The sequence below is a fragment of the Mytilus trossulus genome, chromosome 7 (genome assembly GCF_036588685.1).
Source record: "Mytilus trossulus isolate FHL-02 chromosome 7, PNRI_Mtr1.1.1.hap1, whole genome shotgun sequence".
In the NCBI taxonomy this organism is placed as follows: domain Eukaryota; kingdom Metazoa; phylum Mollusca; class Bivalvia; order Mytilida; family Mytilidae; genus Mytilus; species Mytilus trossulus.
The window spans coordinates 11,712,333-11,736,585 of NC_086379.1; the positions used below are offsets into that span (position 1 = coordinate 11,712,333).

The 24,253-nt window shown below is 32.5% G+C and overlaps 1 protein-coding gene across 1 annotated transcript; it reads right to left on the minus strand.

Moving 5' to 3' along the window:
* Positions 1-1,685: 1,685 nt before the first annotated feature.
* LOC134724637 (galactoside alpha-(1,2)-fucosyltransferase 2-like) lies at positions 1,686-20,424 on the minus strand. Its single transcript, XM_063587778.1, has 3 exons — positions 20,157-20,424; positions 18,809-18,908; positions 1,686-4,604 (listed from the first exon to the last, which is right to left on the minus strand). The coding sequence occupies exons 2-3, from the start codon at positions 18,864-18,866 to the stop codon at positions 3,223-3,225; spliced, it is 1,440 nt and encodes a 479-aa protein (XP_063443848.1). The 5' UTR covers positions 18,867-18,908; positions 20,157-20,424; the 3' UTR covers positions 1,686-3,222.
* Positions 20,425-24,253: the final 3,829 nt, after the last annotated feature.

A 24,253-nucleotide genomic window follows, 5' to 3' on the forward strand; every position in this document is an offset into this window, starting at 1 on the left:
TAAACAAAATGTGTAATGGAAAAAAAAGGAAAAAAAAATCTGAAATATTTGTACCCTTGAGCTCCTCAAAGGGCAACAAAGTATACAAAAAAAAAAATCGGTTTTTATTTAAGATGATTCGTAAATCCCAAAAGTTAATCTGGAATGGTAGCAGTTAAACAGATAAAATGCAACGATGAGTTCTAACAGACTATTATTCAAACGATATGTCTATTTATATACATGTACGTTTTAGAATAGGGAATTCTTTAATTAAATTAAATAACAACTTACTTCAACAATCAGGTTTTCAAACTGTAAAATGCTTGGTTATATAATGCAAGACGTTAAATGCATATTGTGCTATAATAATAACATATACTAGCATATAATATTTCAATGCAATTGGCTGATTCAATAAATGCATTATGCAAATTATGAAATGTCTTTTTTTTACAGAACTTGGAACAATGTGCTGACTATTTTTAAATCATGCATTATTTCGATCTTTTGGACTGTTAGCTATATATTCCCCGAGGGTATCATCAGCTCAGTAGTCAGTACTTCGGAACTTACATTATTTATCGCAAACCTTTATAAATTATCCATTTATAAATTTTCAAAGGAGTAGGGGCATTAAGGCCTAGTTTTGGCCTTAGAAAATGAAATGTTTGATAACTATTTCAAATTGGCACATTATGTTTAGAAATGTATAGGGTCAAGAAATATAAATGAAATACATCCAGATTTTTATCTGATGACGTCACAATTACGTCATAATATGTACTGTTTTTCACAAAAACGATGAAAAATACAGAATTTATGCAGTTTTCTGACTTTATTTCCGTTGTGGAAACATCCTGCGCAGAAAAAAGCTTTAGTATAACTATTGGCATTTTCTCACCAAATATAAAGTTGGTTCTTGGGTGTGCACATACTTTTTCAGTCTAAAATAGACTTATAATTTGATGAAAAACAAGGAAAATCATGAAATTTAACAAATTATGCAAATTAGGTTATGATTTGTTGCCATGGTAACTTGTTCGATGTCAAATTTGTTTTGTTTTTCTTAGTACCTTATATCTTAGACAAGTTTTCAGTAATTTAAGAATATGTATAATAACTTTAAAATTTGTAGTAATTTTTGGGCCAAATAAGGGCCTTATTGCCCCTATAGAAACTAAGGTTACAACTCGCAAAGGCAAAGTTCACCTTAGATGGATTTTACTTCTTTTTTGTATTATTTATAGCTCTTCAACTGTTTCGGTACTTATACATCCTCGGCTATTAAATATTTTGCTTGAGCGTTCCTCGTGAAGGTAAATCCAGAAAACCGCTTCGGACGCATACAATTATTAAACGTGTTGTTTTCAATATTTTTCTATCACTATCTATACTGCATACCTTACGTATTTACATTATTCTATTTGAAGGTGAGGTTATTTGTTCAAGGTGTCTTTGTTCTATGGTTGACTCTCTGAATTTATTTAACATCTCACAGCGGTATAGTACTGTTGCCTTTGTTAATTCACCCCTTATTTTATTGGTTTTGTATTAACATTGTGTCATTGATCAAATATGTTCGTTCAGTGTATGTTTACGTGTGCTAATATGTCTTTTAATTGAGATAAGCCAAGTCCACAAGTATACATTAAAATTTGCGATTTTTATTTTAGATATTTGTAAATCCCAAAAATGACCTGTAATGGTAGCAGTTTTACAGATAAAATGCAACGATGAGTTCTAACAGAATATTATTCATACGATATGTCTATACAAAGTTACGTAAAGTTCTCAAATCATTCGTGTCGTTCTATTGTTGTCTTGACGACATAGACAAATAACAATTAACTTCAACAATCAAGATTGCAGACTGTAAATGCTTGGTTATATAATATAAAACGGTAAATGCTTGGTTATATAATGTAAAACGGTAAATGCATCGTGTACTTTAATGATAACACATACTAGTATATAACGTTTCAATGCAAGTCGCTGATTCAATAAATGCGTTATGCAAATGACTCTTTTTACAACAACACATAAAAAGGCACATATTGACAGAACCTGGATCAATGTGCTGGCTATTTTTAAATCGTGCTTATTTTCAATACCTCTGCTTGTGGGCTATACGTCCCCGAGGATATCAGTCTTCTTTGTAACTGACATGAAATATGACAAACCTTTCTCAATTGGTCCGTTTATTATTTTTTTTAATTTTACAGAAACTAAGGTTTCAACTTCCTCAGGCACAGTTGACCGGAGATGGATTTGGCTGTGTATAAGGTATTTTTGTCATAAAGCTCGTCAACTGTTTCGGTATTTATACATCTGCGGCTTTTAAATATTTTGCTTGAGCGTTCCTCTTGAAGGTAAATCCAGAAAACAGCTTCGGACGCAAAAAAATATTATAAGTGTTGTTTTCAATATTTTTCTATCTCTATATTGTATACCTTACAACAAAATAATATTCTTTTACCGGTGTACATTGTTCTATTTGACGGTAAGGTTATTTGTTTAGGGTTTCTATGTTCTATAGTTGACTCTCTGAAATTATTTTACTTACCATATCGGTTTACTACTGTTGTCTTTATTTATTCACCCCTTATTTTATTGGTTTTGTATTCAAATTGTTTCATTGATCAAATTTATTCGTTCAGTGTTTGTTCGCTTGTGCTTATATGTCTTTTAATTGAGTTGAGCCATTTCACTGATATTTTATTGTGCATGTGTCTTTTTATGTTGTAATGGTACACTTTTTTTCTGGTAAGGGTTAAGTTTAGTACCTATTAAAACGTTTAAACCCGCTGCATTTGTTTGCACCTTTTTTAATTGTTTTTTTTTTTACCTCCGTTTGAATGGTTTTACATTCTGAGATAACCCATCAACAACTAATAACCATGGTAAGCAAAAAGGTTCAAAACGATGAAACCACACACTGTCCCCTAAAAAAATCCTCTCCTGAAATAAAACAGTCAACTGTTCTGAGAAGAGAGGTAAAACAATCGTATCTACATACACGTTAATGCAACACTTTTGGCCTCTTTAAAGATGGGTATGGGAGATCTCGTTACTTGAATCTAACGTTTGATGTTTCTCATCCTAATTCAAAAGTAACCATTCACCAAGATAAATCGTGCACATTGAAGCTAACTTTATATACTTTTTTGTCACCTTAAATGTTTCGGAAAGTATACTCATATTTAGATATTTCTGAAATATTATATCCAGAAGTTATACCGTTCACATTCCAATCCACCCCGGGTAGTAAAAATCCAAAAAATCTTTGCTGTATTGTTTTCTTAATCCAGATCCTTCTTTTGCTGGCCATTTGAAATACGTAACTTCTCCTCCTGTAAGCCATCCTATCCACCAGCTAAATGACCCCACTGTTGTTATGGTATGATTACATAATGATAAAGTAGCTACGATTATCTCCCTTTTCGGACTATTCAAGTATTCAACGTTTGTGTTGTTTGGCATGTTAGCTTTAGTCCATGGAATATCTTGAGATGCTATGATAAATATTACATTCTTATATTTTGATTTATAGTATTGCACGGCTTTAGTTAAATATTCTGGTGTCGCTATATTATATCCAAATTTATGAGTTACCATGTCTCCTCTGCGTACATGAACACCAACTAGAGTTACGTCCCTTGATGATCCTATATTGAATTGTTTCACTGTTTGAAATATTTTACTTTTTGCTTCTTGAAGTAAAAGATCTCTAAATGTGAACTGTTTCCTAAGTTGGCTTCTAAAATCATAAAAATATTTCCAAGACTGAAGATATTGTCCAAGTCTTATGTTTTGAGAATTGTTAAAGTTGAGTATATTTTTATCATAAGCGCAATTTTGTTTTTCTCCTCTGGAAATAAATGTCTTGCAAATATCTATATTATTTCTGATATCAATGTCTTCTAGTTTGAAAACACGATTTAACTCCGAGTTGTTTGCAACAATAACCCGCATACCTTTAGACTTTGCAACACCAAAGTGTGCGGCCAATTGGAACATCATGTTACCAAATCCGCCCATAAAGTTTGGACATAAAAAATGTGTAATATTGTTAGAATTGTTTCTAACTGCACTGATAGCTGGATTTGTAGTAGAAATTATTATTCCTTTAGTTAGAGAAATTATCATTCCTTTAGTATCAGAAATTGTCATTCCTTTAGTATTAGAATTTGTCATTCCTTTTGTAGTAGAATTTGTCATTCCTTTTGTAGTAGAAATCGTCATTCCTTTGGTAATAGACATCGTCATTCCTTTAGTAGTAGAAATTCTCATTCCTTTAGAAGTAAAATTTAATTTGGTTTGTTTCAGGGGTGATTGTGTTGAATTTATAGTAGAAGTTGTCATTCCTTTAGTAGTCAAATTTAATGTGGTTTGTTTCAGGAACATTTTTGTTGTTGATTCATTTCTAACGTTTTTAGATAGAACTGGAATGTTTCCATTTCCTTTAAAAGAAAGTGAAGTGTGTTCCGTCGAGTTACGTTTTGTTGTTCTTTCATTTTTCATCGAATTTTCGAAGACTTCAAAAAATGGGAATTTGTTGACGTCCGTCTGGAACACGAAGAATATCAACACAAAGGCACAGGTTAAACACGGGATCACTATACCTGAAACACAATGAAAACAATTAGCGTCACATACACACATAAAATTGAGAATGGAAATGGGGAATGTGTCAAATATATATATATATATATCATTATACATAAATAACAAACAACTTCACCATATTACAATAAAATATATGTATATTATATAACTATCAATATACTGCAGAATAGAATCTAGTTACTTGAAGGTTTATCTTTATAATTAATGAATACTTTTGAGAAAACAAATGTCGCAATACATAGTAACCCTTACCAACCATGACCATGATGACAGCCGAATGAAATTGAACAATATATGAAGAAAAATCTGAAATGAAATCGAAAAAAAAAGACAAGCGAAAAACGTTCCCTCTAAACTGGTATTCATTAATTCAGTAGTCCCTTTCTCAACGTAATCTTATATTTCATGTATTCCAGTTAACTTTGATAGTTGATATCAGAAACAAGTATGTCCGCTTGGGATTAACCGAACTTTCACGGATAATTGAATTGTATTGATTCAAAATTATCCGGAACTTGTTTTATTCTTTTTCCAATGCACTTAAAAATAAGGATGGAAATCTTAATCTTTCCCTTGTTGGGCCCCATTCTTAATGTCTTATGTCAATTTACTATTACCGATTTAATGTGGGTAATATATTAAATAAATCTTGACAAAATCTACATCAGTAAATTTCCTTTATACTTCCCATAAATAAATGTATGTATTTTCCCCTGTTATTGTTTAGTTAAAAACATATTTATTTATAGTGGATTGGTAAACAACTTAATACAACTTATATCAATCCCTCGCCACTTTACGGGTACGAATGCTGCCTTGTAGCGGCATAAGCCTGCTTTTATTTAAAATCTGTAAGAGTTTTTTAACGTGCAAGAGATATTGCTCCCTTTAACACGGGTCAGCCAATCATGATATCGTCTCCGTCCGACGGACTATAATCGTTTCTCAAGACCATGCATGAAAATGATGTCAAGGAAGAGCCGAAAAATTAAGTCCTTGAAATGTTCACCCTGTTATTTTTTCATTCATATAGGGGAGATACATTGTCAATTTTTTAACGTGAATGTTGTGCAGCAATTAGAACAGCTCTCATTGACAAGCATATCCACATCCTTTTTTTATATATAAAAACCTTATATGTATGTTCATTATAATTACATTATCATTTGATTTGCTTACATCCTCGCGTCATTCTGAAATCATCGAAATGCAACACCGATTCGTGATGACCGGAGCTTACACAATAAAGTGTATGGGTGGCCGTTCATGTCAAAATAGCGATGGTGCCATTTAGGTGCATTTTACATCTAGATACTTCGTATAACCATCTAGATGTTTTGCACAAGTATCTAGATGCTTCGCACAAGTATCTAGATGCTTCGCACAAAAATCTAGATACTTCGCACAAATATCTAGATGCTTCGCACAAATATCTAGATAGTTCGTATTAGTATCTAGATGCTTCACTGAAGTATCTAGATGGTCGAAAACTCTAGATACTTCTACATGTTCTAAGAAAATTGAAAAGTATTTGTATTCAGTTTTAGTCTAATTCCATCTAGATAGTTAGTCATAGTAACTAGTTGCTTATCTAAACTATCTAGATACTTGTGTGAAGCATCTAGATACTTCTATGAAGCATCTGCGAAGCTTCCAGATACGTGTGGGAAGCATCTTGATACTTGTGCGAATCAACTAGATATTGTGAGAAGCATCTAGAAACTAATTAAAAATAACTAGATGCTTTCAAGAAGTATCTAGATGGTTGTTGAAAATATCTTTATGGAAAATGATATGTAGATACTTCGCTAAAGTATCTAGATGTATCTTACAACTTTAAAGTGTTGATGGATTCAGTCGAGGATTATGCCAGGCAATGGGCTAACTGCATGCAGGAAGACGAAGACACTCTTTCAGAAGGAATTCATGTGGTGAGGTCGTTGATACAAATCAGAATTAAGAATGGGGCTATCAATGTCCATGCTACGTCAATCTTTCTCAATCTTTAAAGACCCAAATGTTGCAAAAACACTTATCCTACCTCCATGAAAAATATGTTGTTATCCCCGCAGATAAAGCCCCAAACATTATCGTTTTTGCGTGTAAAACTCATTACATTAACTGCTTGGTAAACGAATTAGGTACTGACAATATTCACTTTGAAACTCAACATATACCCTCACGACACTTATCAAAGAGGAAATCCTGGATAATTAAAGGTCAGTTCTATGTTCCTTTGGAATTTAAACAAAAGATGAAGAACTGGTTCTTCCATCACTGTATTGGATACCTAAACTACAAAAGTGTCCTTACAAACAACGGTATATTGCTGAGTCTTCCAAGTGCTCCACCAAACCTCTCTCTAAACTATTAACATCTATTTTATCAGCAATTAAAGACGGGCTTCAAAGTTATTGTGAAACTGCCTATTCTAGAGGTGGCGTGAATCAGATGTGGTTACTTAAAAATTCCGAAGAACTTTTTAGAGTACATACAATCCAACTGTTTTTTTATCTTGCAATAGTATTAAACCATTTGACTTTTCTACACTTTACACACGTATTGCACATTCCAAACTAAAAGACAAATTGAAAAGATTGGTATTGCTTTGTTTCATTAAAAAAGAATGACCAACGTAGATACAAATATCTTGTCTTAGGGAGGGATAAATCCTACTTTGTAAAGGATCACTCTGATTCAAAGAAAAAAATATCTGAAACAAACATTATCAAGTTGTTTAGTTTTTTGATTGACAACATATATTTGTTACGTTCGGGGTACTTTTTTTCAACAGACTGTCGGAATTCTAATGGGAACCAAATGTGCCCCTCTCTTTGTCGATTTGTTTCTTTATTATTATGAGGCTGACTTCATACAGGAACTTCTTAGGAAGAAAGATAAGAAGTACGCAATATCCTTTAACTCTTCTTCCCGCTGTATAGATGACGATCTTTCACTAACTAATTCCAAATTTGGTGACCATATTGAACGCATCTATTTCATCGAACTAGAGATAAAGGATACTACAGATACAGTTAAGTCAGGCTCATATCTTGACTAACATCTAGAAATTGACAATGAAACCATCGCTATTTTGACATGAACGTCCACTCATTAAAGTGGACAGATAGATAAAAGAAAGACTTGATAGAAATCGTGTTTTCATGATCCTAGAAAAAAATGTAATTGAAAGTATTGAATGCTTCTTTTATTAATTTCATAGGGTTACAAAAGCGTTGACCGTGTGCATATTTTTAGAATTACACACCAATAAAACAAAAAGGAGCATTTAATTCTTGAGTATATTGGTAATAGACCTTTTCAACATCTCTCGACACCTACAGTTGAGAACGACTACGACAGGTAAAATGTGAAGGGTCGTCTCAAAAATTTTAAAAAATGAGATCATTATTGATTGTATTGCTTTTAATCATTGACAATGATAAAACTTTTCTACAGAGTCCAAATTACATGTTTAATTTATTATAAAGAAGAAGAAAAAGTCACATTTCATCATTTAGACGTTTAGCTTCTTGCTGTCCTGGTTGAATTTGGAAAACGAAAGAAAAGATTCATGTTTTATTGTAGTTGAAATTTAATTAAACAATGATTATTTCGGTTGACAAGGGTGGCACATGTCTGTAAATTTTGGCCTTGGATGCCTCCATAATGTTCTCAATATATACTTTGTATCATTTCAATTCACAAATTTGGTGTTCCACTTGAATTCTGCATTCACCAATCACTGCTTAAATGTTGTAACATTGAAATGAGGGGTCAATTATAATTTTTTTTTCAAAATTTATCAAGGTCGTTGATAAAAAAAAGTGATAATTTCCTTCGACAAAAAAAAAATCAATATGTAATTATCCCTTTAGAAATTGAATATGTACATCAACTAAGGTGAAGATCGGTTGAAAAACACCAAGTTGGTCGTGTTCACAAGTGTGATACGGACGGACGGTCCAGTATCCTTTTTCATTTTTTAAAAAAATCATAAAAGCTTTTACACCAACAAATTAAATCGTTATTGGCCTGCGGCAAATATTTGGCGAAAGACTCACATAATCACAAAAGTGAAGAGAATATGGGTTAGGATTCAGAATGATTGGAATATTTGTGTAAGCAATTCAACATGAAATGTCATGAAAATACATACGAAATAGAAATATTATATGACAGAGACATATGTATGGTGGACGGATGCGGACGAAACCCCTTTTCGTGCTTTCGGGTAAATCCAGAAAGCGAAATCTAGAAATTGAGAAATCGGGAAATCGAAAAATAAAGAATTTGGAAATCGACAAAAAAGAGAAAGCAAAAACGCAAAATCGAGAATTCATTTCGCGTTTTCGCGTTTTCGTGTTTTCTCTTTCTTGTTTTGGCGTTTTTGCTTGCTTGATTTCTCGATTTCCCGATCTTATCTTTTTCCCAATTTATTGATTTCCCGATCTTATCTTTTTTCCCAATTTATTGATTTCCCGATCTTATCTATTTCTCTATTTGTCGATTTCCCTATTTCTCGATTTCCCTATTTCTCGATTTCCCAAATTTCCCGATTTCTCAATTTCTCGATTTTGCTTTATCGATTTCTCGAATTCCCAATTTCGCGTTTGCAAAATGAAAGGAGAAGTCACGAAAACGCGAACAGGTGCATCCGGCCACTATACATATATTTATTGATTTATTTGGTTGATATATATATATTCTTAAACTATATTGTCGAAACAGTATAAAACCGCCAATCCAACATGTTACGTAAGGATAATCATGATGTTGTTTGTCTTTGAGAGAACCCATCGATCCATTTTACCTGTAAACTGTAGTTGTCATTAGTCGGTGTCGAGAGATGTTGAAAAAGTCTAATACCCGATTCGTTCACAATACAGCATATTGCTGATAAAACTTCAGAGTTCCGGCATATAAATTTAGGAAACCTTAGAAATTAAAACTGAGAAAAGAACCATATTGTGATAGAATTTCAAGAGAACTTCAATTTTTCTATGTATCTAATCTGACAATGATGTATTGCAAATCCCTCACGCTTTTGTACTAAAATAAAAAAAAATCGTTTACGACGTCGGCTTTTTCCTCCAGAAAACAAATGCGTAACACTGGACACTTAGATTATCACATAACTTTAAACATTTACGTTCAACTTATTTCTTTTCGTTCGAACAAAAAGTTGCAGCACATGCACATTCTGGAAATATAAATAATTATATAATAAGAGCTGTGCAATGGAAACAATTAGCGACTATGTCGTGGACCCTTTTCGGAAAATAGCGCTAAAACGTATTTTTAGATTGTGACATAATAGCTGCCTGGACATTAAAAAAAGTTATTTGTTAATCAGTCTAGATTATCGCATCATTCATATTTTGCAGATTATTCTAAACCTCTGGTTATGCACATTTGGAATGCCAAGTTACTTTGAAAATAAAAAGATTGCAAATACATATTTTTCTTATCGATTCTTCCTTTTCGAATATTAATTTTGTCCTTCCATGCAAATGACTTCTTCTTACACATAACGGGGATCATTCCAAACTTATCTACCATGATCGTTTTAAATTTTTTTGTGGTGAATTTTGTATGATGTCCGAGTCCAAATCCGAACAATTCTATTATACGATGTTGAATTTGTATTAGTTTTAGGTCAAAAACTCTATTTAATGCTTATTTAATGTTACAAGTTTCGTCGTATTTTTTCCGTTTTCTATATATTCGTTTCATACTTTATAGATTAAATTTTAATTTACCTTACTATAGTGATGTGGATTTTAATGGTATGCATTCATCATTTTATCATCTTTTAAAAAAATCTTTTTCAAAAAATATCTTATTAAAGGTTGTATAAATCTATTTAAGGTAACACGATACCGAATGACGTTACGCCACGAGTTATCGTTCCTGACGTTATCGAATAACGTTCACACATTCAAGCTTGCCAATGCATCAGTATTTGCAATCACAAAGTGATAAAATTAAAAAAAAATATTGGGTATTTATGTGACATTTTTAATGGTAACTTTTTCTGGATACTTGATGGAGCAAAGACTGATGGCCTGACCGATGAAGAAAATGTTAATAACTTTTTTTATTATTGCTCATTGTTTTAAAATCTTTAAAAATGTATTACTTTACTTTTAAATATTCTGTTTCTTTAAAATTTAAGCATCTGAACGATTATCTACATATAATAGACTGAGTTTTATCACAAGTCTTTATTCTTGGTATATGTTTGCAATAAATACTTTTTCTTGATCATGATGAACCATGAAATTTTGTTTTGAAAGTAGAAATATAATCTATAGAAACTTAGGATGATGTGTAAAAAACACGGGGAATTGTTGGTACATCTATTAATTCTTGTTAAAATGGTCGTCTAAAACACCGCTCTGGAAAAATGGAAAAATGAAATTTATCTGGATGACAATACGGATAGAATTAGACAATAATGCACATCACAAGCAGACTTTGCAACTCATACAAAAATAGTTTGTTTGTATGGAGGCGGGAATTTCAAAATTGATAATTGTAAAATTCTCCAAATTTACAATCAAACGACTGACTAATTATTATTCAAACGGAAAAAAGAGACTGAAATAGCTAGATCTTGAAATCCTTTAGATTTCATTTTCGTGTTAATTACGCTTGCATGGGTATTTGGTTGTAGTGGTTTTTTTTTTGTGTGATTTGAGGTGGAAATAATGTTCATGTACAAGTTTGGAGACAACGCGACTGAAATAGAATTAACATAGTTGCCTTTAAAGGCCCTGAGGGACATATTGCTCACATACTTAGGTAGCAACCATTTGATTTTCGGGGGGGGGGGGGGGGCTATGGATTTTTTTCTAAACAAACTTCTTTTATCGGCTTTGGCGAAAGACAATCTATTTTTTTGGCGACAAGTCGAAAACATATTTTTTCTTTCAATTTTAGCATTACACATAGTTGCAGCTGAGGGTGAGACAAACAATTTTTTTTCTCAGGGTCAAAAACATCCCCCCCCCCCCCTTCCCCCCGAAAATCAAATGGTTGCTACCTTATCGTCTGGAAAAGCCCGAGGAGTTTCATAGTATTGAAAGGAGTTTTTAGAACAAGAATGCAAATTAAAGAAGAACAAGTTTTTAGAACAAGCAAGCATGCACAAATATATATATATTTATTAGGGTTGAGATCTCACAAACATGTTTAACCATGCCGCATTTTTGCGCCTGTCCCAAGTCAGGAGCCTCTGGCCTTTGTTAGTCTTGCATTATTTTAATTTTAGTTACTTGTGTACAATTTGGAAATTAGTATGGCGTTCATTATCACTGAACTAGTATATATTTGTTTAGGGGCCAGCTGAAGGACGCCTCCGGGTACGGGAATTTCTCGCTACATTGAAGACCTGTTGGTGACCTTCTGCTGTTGTTTTTTTTATTTGGTCGGGTTGTTGTCTCTTTGACACATTCCCTATTTCCATTCTCAATTTTATATAAAAAAAAATCATATACATGTATGCATATTGTAATACTAGTATAAAATGTATTAGCATGAGTTTTAGAAACACGATGGAAAGCGAGACTCGCCGAGCTTTCCACTTGTTTCGTAGCGAGTGCAAAAACCTTTTATAATTCTGACACTGTATATTGCACATAATTTTATATTTTGTTTATATCCTACAATTTACACCCCAAGGCCTAGGGTGAATAGGGATAAAAATTTGGTCACTTGGTCTTCTTCCGACCGGCAGTAAAATGCTTCTAAAGTGAGGCGTCCATTTGGCTGTGCGGGATGTATTATTTATTGTAAACTGCGTCTTGAACATGCATAAAATATTTGCCACTGGACGTAAAGTTACCAGCAATCAATCCTACAATTCAAAATCGCCACTTGAAACTAATAGAGCACGCAACATCATATTGTTTCACCCGTGTAAATTCGACCGTCAATCCCACACTTGATAGTCTTTTTGCTTCAGGTTTAAATTGTGCACCTGTTTTTTAAAGGTACGCATACCGTCTGGATTTTTTTTTTTTTTTTTTTTCATGACAGGTTGCCTGATTAGGCATTTTGATAGATTATAAAGGCCCGCCCAGTACAGACTCCGGATAACATCTCCTGCATGTGGAATTTCAAGCTTGAGCTTTTATGTTTCGCAGTTTGTTTTACTTATAAAGAATGCATATATGATCTCAAGATTTGTTTTATAAAATAATTTTCCACAAATGCCAGACTGTTGAACTAATAGTGAAATTTTGCATACAGTTTGCAATGTTTGTCCGACTTGCTTAGCAAGCAACTCGCACATTTACACCACGCAAAGTACACTATACAAATGTACGTAGCAAGTCAAGAATCATGAAAAGTTTTGAACTTTTCTTTGAGTTTTGTTATTTTATTTATCATGCATGAACTATTTGCCACTGAACGTTTAACAACCATCCAAAACAGAGCAATTATATCACTGTCAACTAAATCGAATTTTTAAAGTACTATTTTTCTACATGGATGAAGCAATGACAACACCATTGTCATAAAAGATGGAGTTAAAAACTCAGTAATTCAAATGAATCACACGTAAAACATTTTATGTTATTTTCACTCGAAATAAATTATATCAGTAGAATCTCATCACTAGGAAATTTACGGAAACCTGACAGGGGAAACGAAAATAAAATAAACACCCTTCAGATCCCGACACATTTTGTGTTTTCCATTTCTCTGGAGAATAACGTTACATTCTGTATTCAATAACGTCACACGTTTTCGGTCAAATTCTAAGGGTATCAATCAATTTTGAAGCCATTTATTTCAAAAACAAGGATGGTGACATATGATTTTTCTATACATGTATGAATTCAGTTTGTAATTCTGAATATTATGTTAGTTTTTTGTTGTTCTCCGTATATAAGAACATAGCCATCCATTGGAAAATCTAAAAAGGTTAGCCGAAAAACAGGCATTTCCCCTATATACCTAAGTAAATTTGTCGCCCAAATCGACGTTTTCCAATGAAAATACCAAGAAAACAAAAATGGTGACCCCCATTTTTTATTACATATTTCGATGTAACTCGGTGCAAAGAACGCGTATGCCAAAAAGTTTGGAAATCGGGAGATATGCCATTCGGTATCGTGTTACCTTAAAAAGCGCACTTTGAAGTTCTCGTCAACTTTGTGCACGCCGTTAAATTGTAGACGAGAACGAATAGACAACTTTCGAGTTCGATGCATTTCCGTCAAAAACTCTGGTTTGAGTGAACGTCATTTGTGCGTTTAGGGGCGTCGTCACTTCCGTTCTAATGTTGAGCGACTGGTTGGAAAACTATAATTGTATATTGTACGAATTATTCGGCAAATTAAATTCTCAAAATTAACAATCAGTACTGCTGTCATTTGGGAATTGTCATTAGGTACCTACAGAACAACAATTATTTATAGTTTATCCTGCACAATGACGATCACTAAGACGCTTGATGAACGTTAATAGTGCAGGGATACAGGCGACCCCCTCTATCTGGTAAATGACGTCATAAAGGCGCGTATAATTGACGAGTTTTTTTCCGGTGACGGATGAACTCGAAAGTGGTCTATTGAATACAATGATATACCCCAAAAATAGAAAATGCACTGAGCAGGGACGGGAATATATCTATAATTATATCAGTCTTAGTGATAGTGATTAATCAGAATCAAATGTACATGTCAAATCCATGAAAATGGTCTCCTTCTTTGTAATTTACATCCTCAGTGACATTAAGTTTACTACATTAGGGATTAAAATCTATGTATATTAATGTCTCACAATACAATTCCTTTAATGATTATAATATGCTAATATAGAAAAATACTGTACAAAATCTTAATGATCGAACGGACTTTGGAAAATGATTTTAATCATCTATAATTGCTAAATGTAACACATTGTTAAAATTAATCAAATCTACGGAAACGTATTAGCGCCACACATTTTTTTCTTCCTATCTTTGCGTTATAACGCAAACATTTGTTTTATATTTCTTATTTGAGATTAAAAGAAAACAGCAGTTATTAATAGAGGAGGCTGAATATATTAAAATTTATCACCTTTGTAGTCATTGCAAAGTAAATTAAAATGCTTGAATAATTAGAACCTATCATTGACTAATAATGAGCAGGATAATATAAGAAGATGTGGTATGAGTGCCAATAAGAAAACTCTCCATCTAAGTCACTATTCGTAAGAATAAACCATCATAGCCAAAGAACGGCCTTCAACACAAAGCATTGGCTCACATCGAACAGCAAACTATAAAGGCCTCCCAAAACGATATCCATGTTACTACTAGTATATATAATGATTAAAAAGAAAATTTAGTAAATTGAGGTTATACCAAAGAAAAAATCAACCCTGCTAAATATAGCTATAACCGAAAATAAATACACTACCAAAGTACGCTCTCGTTTGAAAACTTTGTAGAGTTGGTTAGATTCAAACAAGCTACATTTTGGCAATAAATGTATAGAATGAAGATGTTTTATTAATAAATTGTATTCTCTCCATTCAAATTGCTACCCAAGCATCTTTAAAATACTTCACTAATATTGAAATGAAAATTGAATGACTTTCTATTAAAGAATCCTTATCATATTCTGAGATTTCTTGCATCAAAATTAAAAAAAAAAATGTTTCCTTATTAATAATACTTTTTAAAACAGAAAGATCATTTTGCCTATTTGACTTGAAAGTTTCGCAATTGTTTGACATTATTTTTTATCTTTCAATTTAAATATGCCTATATAATTATACTAGACTATTTTCTTATTAAATTGTGTACTTTTCTAATGCAGAAAGTAGTCTTAAGTTATGAAGAATTGCACTTCAAGTATTTCATTATTTCTATGCATATTTATCATAATGAGTTGGCCTTGTATGAATGTTTCTTTTTTATCTACTAGCAAATCAAAAGCGACATGAATGACAGACGGACATATATACAAAACTTAATGAACTATTGAAATCAAGATATTTGCGTTATGACTCAAAGTTTTCGTTATTTCGCAAAAGTTTGCGTAAAAAATTGGGTGGCGCTAATACGCTTCCGTAAAAATCTGCTAACAAAATGACACTTATAATGACTGTGGGCGAAACATTATTATAACATTAACGGTACTAATACTTTCGCATCAGATACGCATTACAACAAATAATGCCTCTTTATTGATATTAGAGGCTAAAATATGTTGCATTGGGTCATTTATACAGTTAAACGATTGAAATATCATACATTTTTAGCTAATCTAATACCGTTATAAAAACCGATATCCTCAAAATAGTTGTCGTCGTACTAAAGCCTTTGCAATAGACCTATTTACCTTAGCGTAATTACTAAGGGACAATATTTGTTCTTTCATACAAGTTATGACAAAAGTTAAAATACAACTTGATTTTATAACATAGCATGTGTCGTATGATAAACTCGAAAAGTAGCGTTCCGCAGGTTCAAACGTTTGACAACCAAAGGTTTACAAAAGAAGTATTATGCAATAGAAGGACAAACAGGAAACACACAGACTTGCGAGAACTCTGCTGACTTAAGTTACACTTTGTCGTAGGACAGACTTAAGCTGCACTTTGTCGGAGGACAGACTTAAGATGCACATTGTCGGAGGACAGACTAAAGTTACACTTTGTCGTAGGACAGACTTAAGCTTCACTTTGCCGGAGAACAGACTAAAGTTACACTTTGTCGGAGGACAGACTTAAGTTACACTTTGTCGGAGGACAGACTTAAGTTACACTTTGTAGGAGGACAGACTTGTGTTGCACTTTGTCGTGGTACAGACAAATGATGCACCTTGTCATGGGACAGACTTAAGTTGCGTTTTTTCATGGAACAGAATTAAATTGCACTTTGTTGCGGGAAAGATAGATTTTAGTTTCTCTTTGTTGTGGCACTTTGCTGTGGCACTTTGTTGTGGCACACACTTTTATGGCACTTTGTCGTAGCACAAACTCGTGCTGCATGCACTTTGTTATATCTAGAACAGACTTAAAGTTGCATTTTTTCATTGCACAGATGCACTAATTTAAGTTGCACTTTGTCGTATCACAGACTTAAGATGCAATTTGTGGTAAGAAAGGCACATCAACAATTAGTACTTAAATTACTTCATGAAACGATCGAGCTCAATACTAAAATTTATTCCATATTTATGAACTTTTAGTAGGTTTTCTATATGAATGGGATTTTGAATAAATAAGCATATTCACCTGCGGCAAAAGGATATTCACCGCGCAAAACGTCGCGTGCTTTTTCGTGTACAATTTTGGTAAAACGTTTGATTTACAATTGCTTTTGGTAAATATTTTCTATAACATTCATTTCTTTCGGAATATGGAATAAAACATTTACTGTCTTTTGTTTCGGTAAATATGTGGTTTTATTGACTTTTGAAAAACTGATATTCACTTCGGCCGTTGGCCTCAGTGAATATCCGTTTTTCAAAAGTCAATAAAACCACACATTTACCTCATCAAAAGACAGTAATTGTATAATATTTGATAGCATAGAAACGGTTTCCGAAATTTTTGGTATTTCAAATAGGCATATTGTTGATATTTTAACTCTCTGTCTCCTATAGTTTTATTGCATTGTTTGGTTGCTGTCTAGTTAAACCTTCCTACATTTCTTCACATTCGAGATGTGTATAATATGTAAGATATTTCAAGTTATTTAACGTCACCTATACCAGAAGTCTTGATTTTGTACTCTTTAACATTGAATATTAAAATTGTTTAACTTACACCAGGAACATATATATTAAATATATCCAGCTTATACTAAAGGGCGCTATTTATTGATGGCGTCTTAAGACGAGGATATTTTATAGGAATATCTAAAATCTATCTCAGTCATACATCACAAGAAATTCAAACAATCATAAAACTATCATAATAAGTAGAGGTGATGAACAATAAATTATTTTTTACAATCAATGCGTTGTTTAAACTGTAGTTGTTGTGGTTGGGTGTTTATGATGTAATATAATAAAACGTCTTAAAATATTTGAAGTCTTTTGTTGTAGTTTAATAAATTTGGAAAAATCATCATGTTTAAACAGATATTGAGGTTAATTTATGCACGTTGTACACATGCATATAATGCATGTATATGCAGCATAATATTTTTTTTATTCTCCCTTGGTGTGCAATACTAACAAATGTGTATTACAAGTACTTTTTGTTATTTGCTTAACTTCCAATAGACACTTAAATTACTTATTGAAAGACACGATAATAGAAAAAATACGAAAATAAGTAGATGTGATATGATTGCTAAAATGAGACAACTTTTCACAAGAGACAAAATGACACAGAAATAACAACTATAGGTTTCCCAACAGCCACTCGTCTCAGAAAAAAATTTCCCTAATGCGCTATATACCTTTAAATAACAAAGGTATATAGGGGGAATCTGAGACGAGTGCCTGTGGGTTTCCTCAGCATTGAGCAAAAACCCATACTGCTTAGTCAGCTATAAAAGTCCCCGAAATGACAAAATTAATAACAAATGAGAATACTAACGTCCTAATTTATGTACAAAATAATTAACGACAAACAAATATGATATACAACAAACGACAACCACTGAATTACAGTCTCCTGCATGATGCATGATTAGGGCATGCACATACAGAATGTGGCGAGCTTAAATCAGTTTGAAGGTGTACCAACCGTCCCCTAACATGGAACATTTCATAAATTGCTGTGTACAGAAATTTAATTCTTTAAAGAGTTAAATGAAACCTATAATGAATGAGAAGGCTGATAGTAGCAAAATAAATGTGTTACATGTGTTATATTAAATAAAGACAAAATTTTAATATGGAAATATATTGCTGAGGATCTGACACCATGAACACCATCTACAACATATATTGTGATGGCTTAACTTTTTGTTTAATTTAAAGAATTATCTTATCTTAAGATAATTTCAAAAACCATCACTTAGGACTTATAAATGTCATAAGATCCCCTTTGCACATCGCTGCTTGTCTTAGTCCTAATTAAGATACTTTCGAAAACCATTTCCTTCGAGTTCCCCCCCCCCCCCCCCCCCCCCCCCCATGTTAAATCTGATAACATTACATTAAAACAGTTTTGAAAGACTTACAAAAAAACGGAAGAAGAAATATATGTGTATCCCGATATGGGCGATATTACTTACATTTTCTTCTCTCCATTATAATCCAACAATATATCTTGATCCATTTTCTCGGGTCCATTTTACGCCTGTGTCATCCAAATTTCATATAACGTGAATTTACCTGAAAATGTCAAAAATGTTTTATATTGTTTTTCATTAAAAATATAATTCAGTGTGATAACAATGACCGCGTAAATATAATGACATCCTTGTATCTATGTGTATATTTATATGGTGTGTTGTTGATAGAGGAGTGTTAAGTTACGTACTCTTATTTCAAACATTAGATATATGGGTGTACCTATGAAATTCAACAGGATATCTATTTCATTTTCGATAATATTTCAAGTTATGTAATTTTAGTCAATCAAACTTTGGAAGTGTAATTATGAATTGGGCCGTATGAATACTTAAATGATCAAACCCACCACCAACAACTATATGTGTTCTTTAGAAATTGATTTCTTTGAATTCGGATACATTTTTTAAAAGAATATTGGGTTTTTCCTAAGGGATATATGCAGCATATTGATGTATAATTCAAACAATTGTGATTTATTTACTTTATCTGTTTACCTTCAGAATTACATTATTATTGGAAAGATCATAGATTTATAGTTTTATTTGTTTTAAATATTTGAATAATAGGCTGTATATTTAATACCATCTAAAGTCTACTAAATGATAATGATCAGATACGGGCCGCTACACCCTTTTCAATTTACATTTAAAATATGAATAAAAGAAGCAAGATCTTTAAAAGGATCATGAAGCCATGAATAATGACACGTACATCTCATTATTTTTTATATACACAAAAGCAAAAGACACAAAATATCTCGAACAGATATGAATATTTTGGTATTTCAAATTTAACTATTATACATTAAACAATTATAAACAGTACATCTATTATACTAGGATTATTATGCTATACTATAAAAGGTTGCGTTTAGGATCATGGGTGGCATTCGTGTACCCTGCGAATATTCTCTTATATCGTATTCATGTTGAGCCATATCTTTCAAGTTTTTTTTAACTTTTGATTCCACTTGAAACTGTCTGACAAAGAATTTTAGCTAAAGAGAAAGCGCGATTTACTGATATATACATATGTATATAATATTTTGCTCTTTTATTGTTTTTCATGATGTATTGTAAACTTAAATAATTTGTTGATTTATACATGCATTCAATCCCATTGGAGTTTAACTGTGCACATTGAAGACCTGTTGGTGACCTTCTGCTGTTGTTTTTTATTTGGTCGGGTTGTTGTCTCTTTGACACATTCGGCCCCATTTCCATTCTCAATTTTATTATTTTTACATAAACAATTATTGATACAACTATATACATATAAAACACTTACCACATATTGTTACGTGTATTCAAACGGGAAATTGTTTTAACACAATATTTCCTTCACATTGTTGAACATTTTAAGTTTCATTTTGTATGCCTATAAATCGTGACGGTGTAAAATTAGATTCTCAATGCACCCATTACGTTTTAACGGATATAAGACCGTTCCTGTTTTAAAATATTTTGATTTACACCCTTTAAAAGGACAACTTTATATGGTTGACTAAATTTTTTACTATTTTACAATATAAAATCATTTGTTTACTTATGAAGATTACTTAGCACATACAACTTCTCGTTCAATCAAATTGCTTGATTCAGCCTGCTAATTTTTCTAGTACATTACTTACTTACTTTCCCGTGTACTATAAGTAACTTCGGATGAATGACTACAAGGTTAAAATGTTATTGTATTTAAAAATGTTGTGTTCAAAATAAAATGAAATAGTTTGTTTATAAATACGTTTAACAATGATTTTTGAACATCCTGCTATTAAAATATTTGGATCGAAAATTAGTTTTGACTGACAATTGCAACTGACAAATTTTATTATCGGTTTTGTAGAGAAAATTTGGTTTTAGATAGTTTCGACTGTGTTCAAGTTGGTAATTCATCTTAAAAAGCAAGTATTGAATTACAAAATGTATTTGCAATTACCACACGTACGTTATTTCCTCACATGTTATACACCATATATCTCGATGTGCCCCGATGTTGTCTAAATGTTATTATCATTTAGTGTGATTGTTTGGGTAAATCATGCCGGTGTATGTTTGATTCTTCGAACGATTTAATTGTCTTGATATTACACCATGGCTTTGTTTTGTCGTTATCGTCAATTAGCAAAGAATTCAGTTGCTTGGGGCCGTCTTCAAATTACTGGGAGGTAAGTTGAAGGTATTGCTGTGGGTTTGAGTTAGCAAGCGCTGTTCCATTGCTTTTTGTGTTTCGCTGTGAGTATACGTTTTGTACTGATTATGTGTGATAAATATTAGTCGACCCCCATATACTTTTTTATATTACAGATTTTTTTTTTCAAATTGACACAAGTTTTATTTGCAGGATATCATAAAAATAAACTACTAGTAAAAGATTGTTTTTGATGCTGTTAAGCTTGCCTTGAATTGGAATGAGTTGTTGGAGAGTAAGCGTTGGTGGTTGTTTTCTCAAGTATTTTTTTTCGATACTATAGTGAGACCTATACTACCGTTAAAAATAAATATTTAAACTTCACATATATGAGAATTCAAAAGTGTGGTAAGCAAAATAGTGTGTATACATGTACCATGATCTACAATGCGGTCAGGCGAATTAAATCTCTATTTGATTTAGAATTATAAAATTATTTCTTGAAAAGGACGGCATATACCTTAAATGAAAACAAGAGTGCACACGCTGGAAAGACTCGCCTTTTTAACTATATATGCCATGCATTCAGTCATGGTCAGATGATAATAACTACACAGACATTTACACCTTACAATCATTCCATTCTCCAAATATAGTTGACCTATTGTCAATAGTTCTAGAAAAACAGACCAAAAACAAAAAAAATCAAATCGAGAAATTACCCATAAAAATCAAGGTCAAATAAATCGTCATACCCGACGGACACGTACAACGCAAAAATATTTTCATTCATCAAAACATAGTTGACCTATTGTATACAGAATGAAAAGACTAAAACACAAAAAAAAAATAAGCACTGAACCATGAAAATCAAGTCAAGGTCAAATGACACCTGGCAGATGGAAATGTACACCTTACAATCATTCCATGCACCAAAAATAGTAGACCTATTGCATTCAGTATTAGAAAAACAGACAAAAAACATAACCAACGATTACCTCTGGAACATGAAAAAGAGGTTAAGGCCGGATGACACCTACGAGTTGAACATGTACACTTGTATATTTTTCCATACATCAAATATAGATCTATTGCTTATAGTATCCGGGTCAAGTAAAAACTGTCCGATGGGCACGAGGACCTTGCAAGGTACAAACATACAAAATAGTCATTCCATTACTCATAAAAAGAAATTCGGAATACTCAAATCTAAAATTTTATTCAAGTAGTCAATGGACCATAAAAATGAGATCAAGGACAATGGCATAATATCAGGCGAAAACTTCATAACACAATGCATCTATGTACAAAGTATAAAGGATCCAGGTCTTCTACCTTCCAAAATATTAAGCTTTTAAGATGGTAGCTAATTTCAGTAAATATGAAGTCACACTATCATAATCAAAAAGATTTGTCAGGAAAAAAGAACGAAAAACAATATCTGGCCAAACTGTGGGACAGAAAGCGATTGGTCTCGAACTTTACTGGTACCTAGTACACAGTTTTAAGAAAACACGAAATCTAGGTCTTTTGTTAATTTGTTGGTATACAAAAGTTTATATCAGTAAATCGATTCAAAACCTCCGAAACCAAAACGGTAAAAAGGCCTTAATTAAAGGACTTCTTAAACCTGTTTGTGTTTTCCCTTCTCTCGGCTTCGTTAGTATCCAATTTCCAGTGGCGATGACATACAGCGAGTAAATTCCAAGAATAAAGCATCCTGTATTTTATTATGCAGATCAAAAGGAAATTAATTATATGGTTGCATCATTGAAGACCTGTTGGTGTCCTTCTGCTGTTGTCTGTTCTATGGTCGGGTTGTTGTCTCTTTGACCCATTCCCAATCTCCATTTTATTTACTGTAAATATTATTTTTTTTTAACAGACTTTTACATACTCTGTTCAAATAATGATTATTCTGCAATTAAACAATAGAAAAAGAAAAAGAATGTGTACCCAGTACACGGATGGGGCATCTGCACTATCATTCTAAATGTTCAGTGGTCTGGACCGTGAATATGGGAGAAAATCTCTACTTTGGCATTAACATTAGAAAGATTATATTGTAAAGAACATGTGAACTAAGTTTCAAGTTATTTGGATTTCAACTTCACCAAAAGCTACCTCTACCAAAAACTACCTGAAGCGGGACAGACCAGAAAACATTATTAATGCCCATAAATGGGACATAAAATGAGAGTATTGACCCAGATTCTACATGGACTTTCTTTCTTACCTCATCTTTGGACCATTCTTGCTATTAGAAGTTTGTTCAACTGTGCGAGGATCTCGCACTGAATATGAAAATTTGTTTGGTTGAACTTTCGCTATTTATGTCGTAGTTATAAGATCTTATAATGTTCTGATAGGATGTTTGTTAATTTCTTTTCAGGAAGCCTAAAGAATTGTTGCTATTAGCTATGATGTTGTTTTAGGTTTTGGCCATTTTAAGTTTGCTTGTGGTGTAATGCCAAGATATATTTTGCTGAAAAGACCAGTACAAGTTTGAGACTGGAGGATGTAGTCATGTTTTTTTTCTTTTGTGAGACTGTAGGAACTGTGTATTTGTCTGGATGAAAGCTATCAACCAGTCTTGTTCCTATCTAGTGACTGTAGTGCATCAGTCACCGAGTTTTTTTTGATTTTGTAAATGATACTGTCATTGGCAAATAGTCTGAGCTAACTGTATGATAAGTATTCTGATAGGTCATTAATGTATACCAAGAATAATACTGGGCCCAGAACTGTGCCTCGACAGACACAGGTGACTAGTACCAGGTCAGATGAATCTCCATCTAGAATAACTGTTAGTGTTTTATCATGTAAGTAGGCAGAGACCAAGATAAGTGTTTAGTTTCGGATACTGTAATAGTTGAATTTATGGTGCAATCTTATATTTGCTGTATTTGGGAAAACTTGTAGAAATTTTTGTTCCTCACTGGTCTTTAACTTCATTCTTCATTTGGCCTTTTCAACTTATTTTGATTCAAGCGTCACCGAGTCTTTTGTAGACAATACACACGTCTGGTACAAAAACAAAATTTCAATACTGGTATCAATTATAAGTTTATTTATGAGGGACTGTCAAAGTTTATTATCCCGAAGTCTGATTGTGTGTTGCTTTTACTATTTGTTCTTAAAGATTTTTTTTAGATTCTCTATATTCATTAGAGCTTTTCAATTCTTCTATTTATTATAGTTCTTAAAGATAATATACAAAATTGATTGTTTTACATTGTCTTATCGGGGCCTAT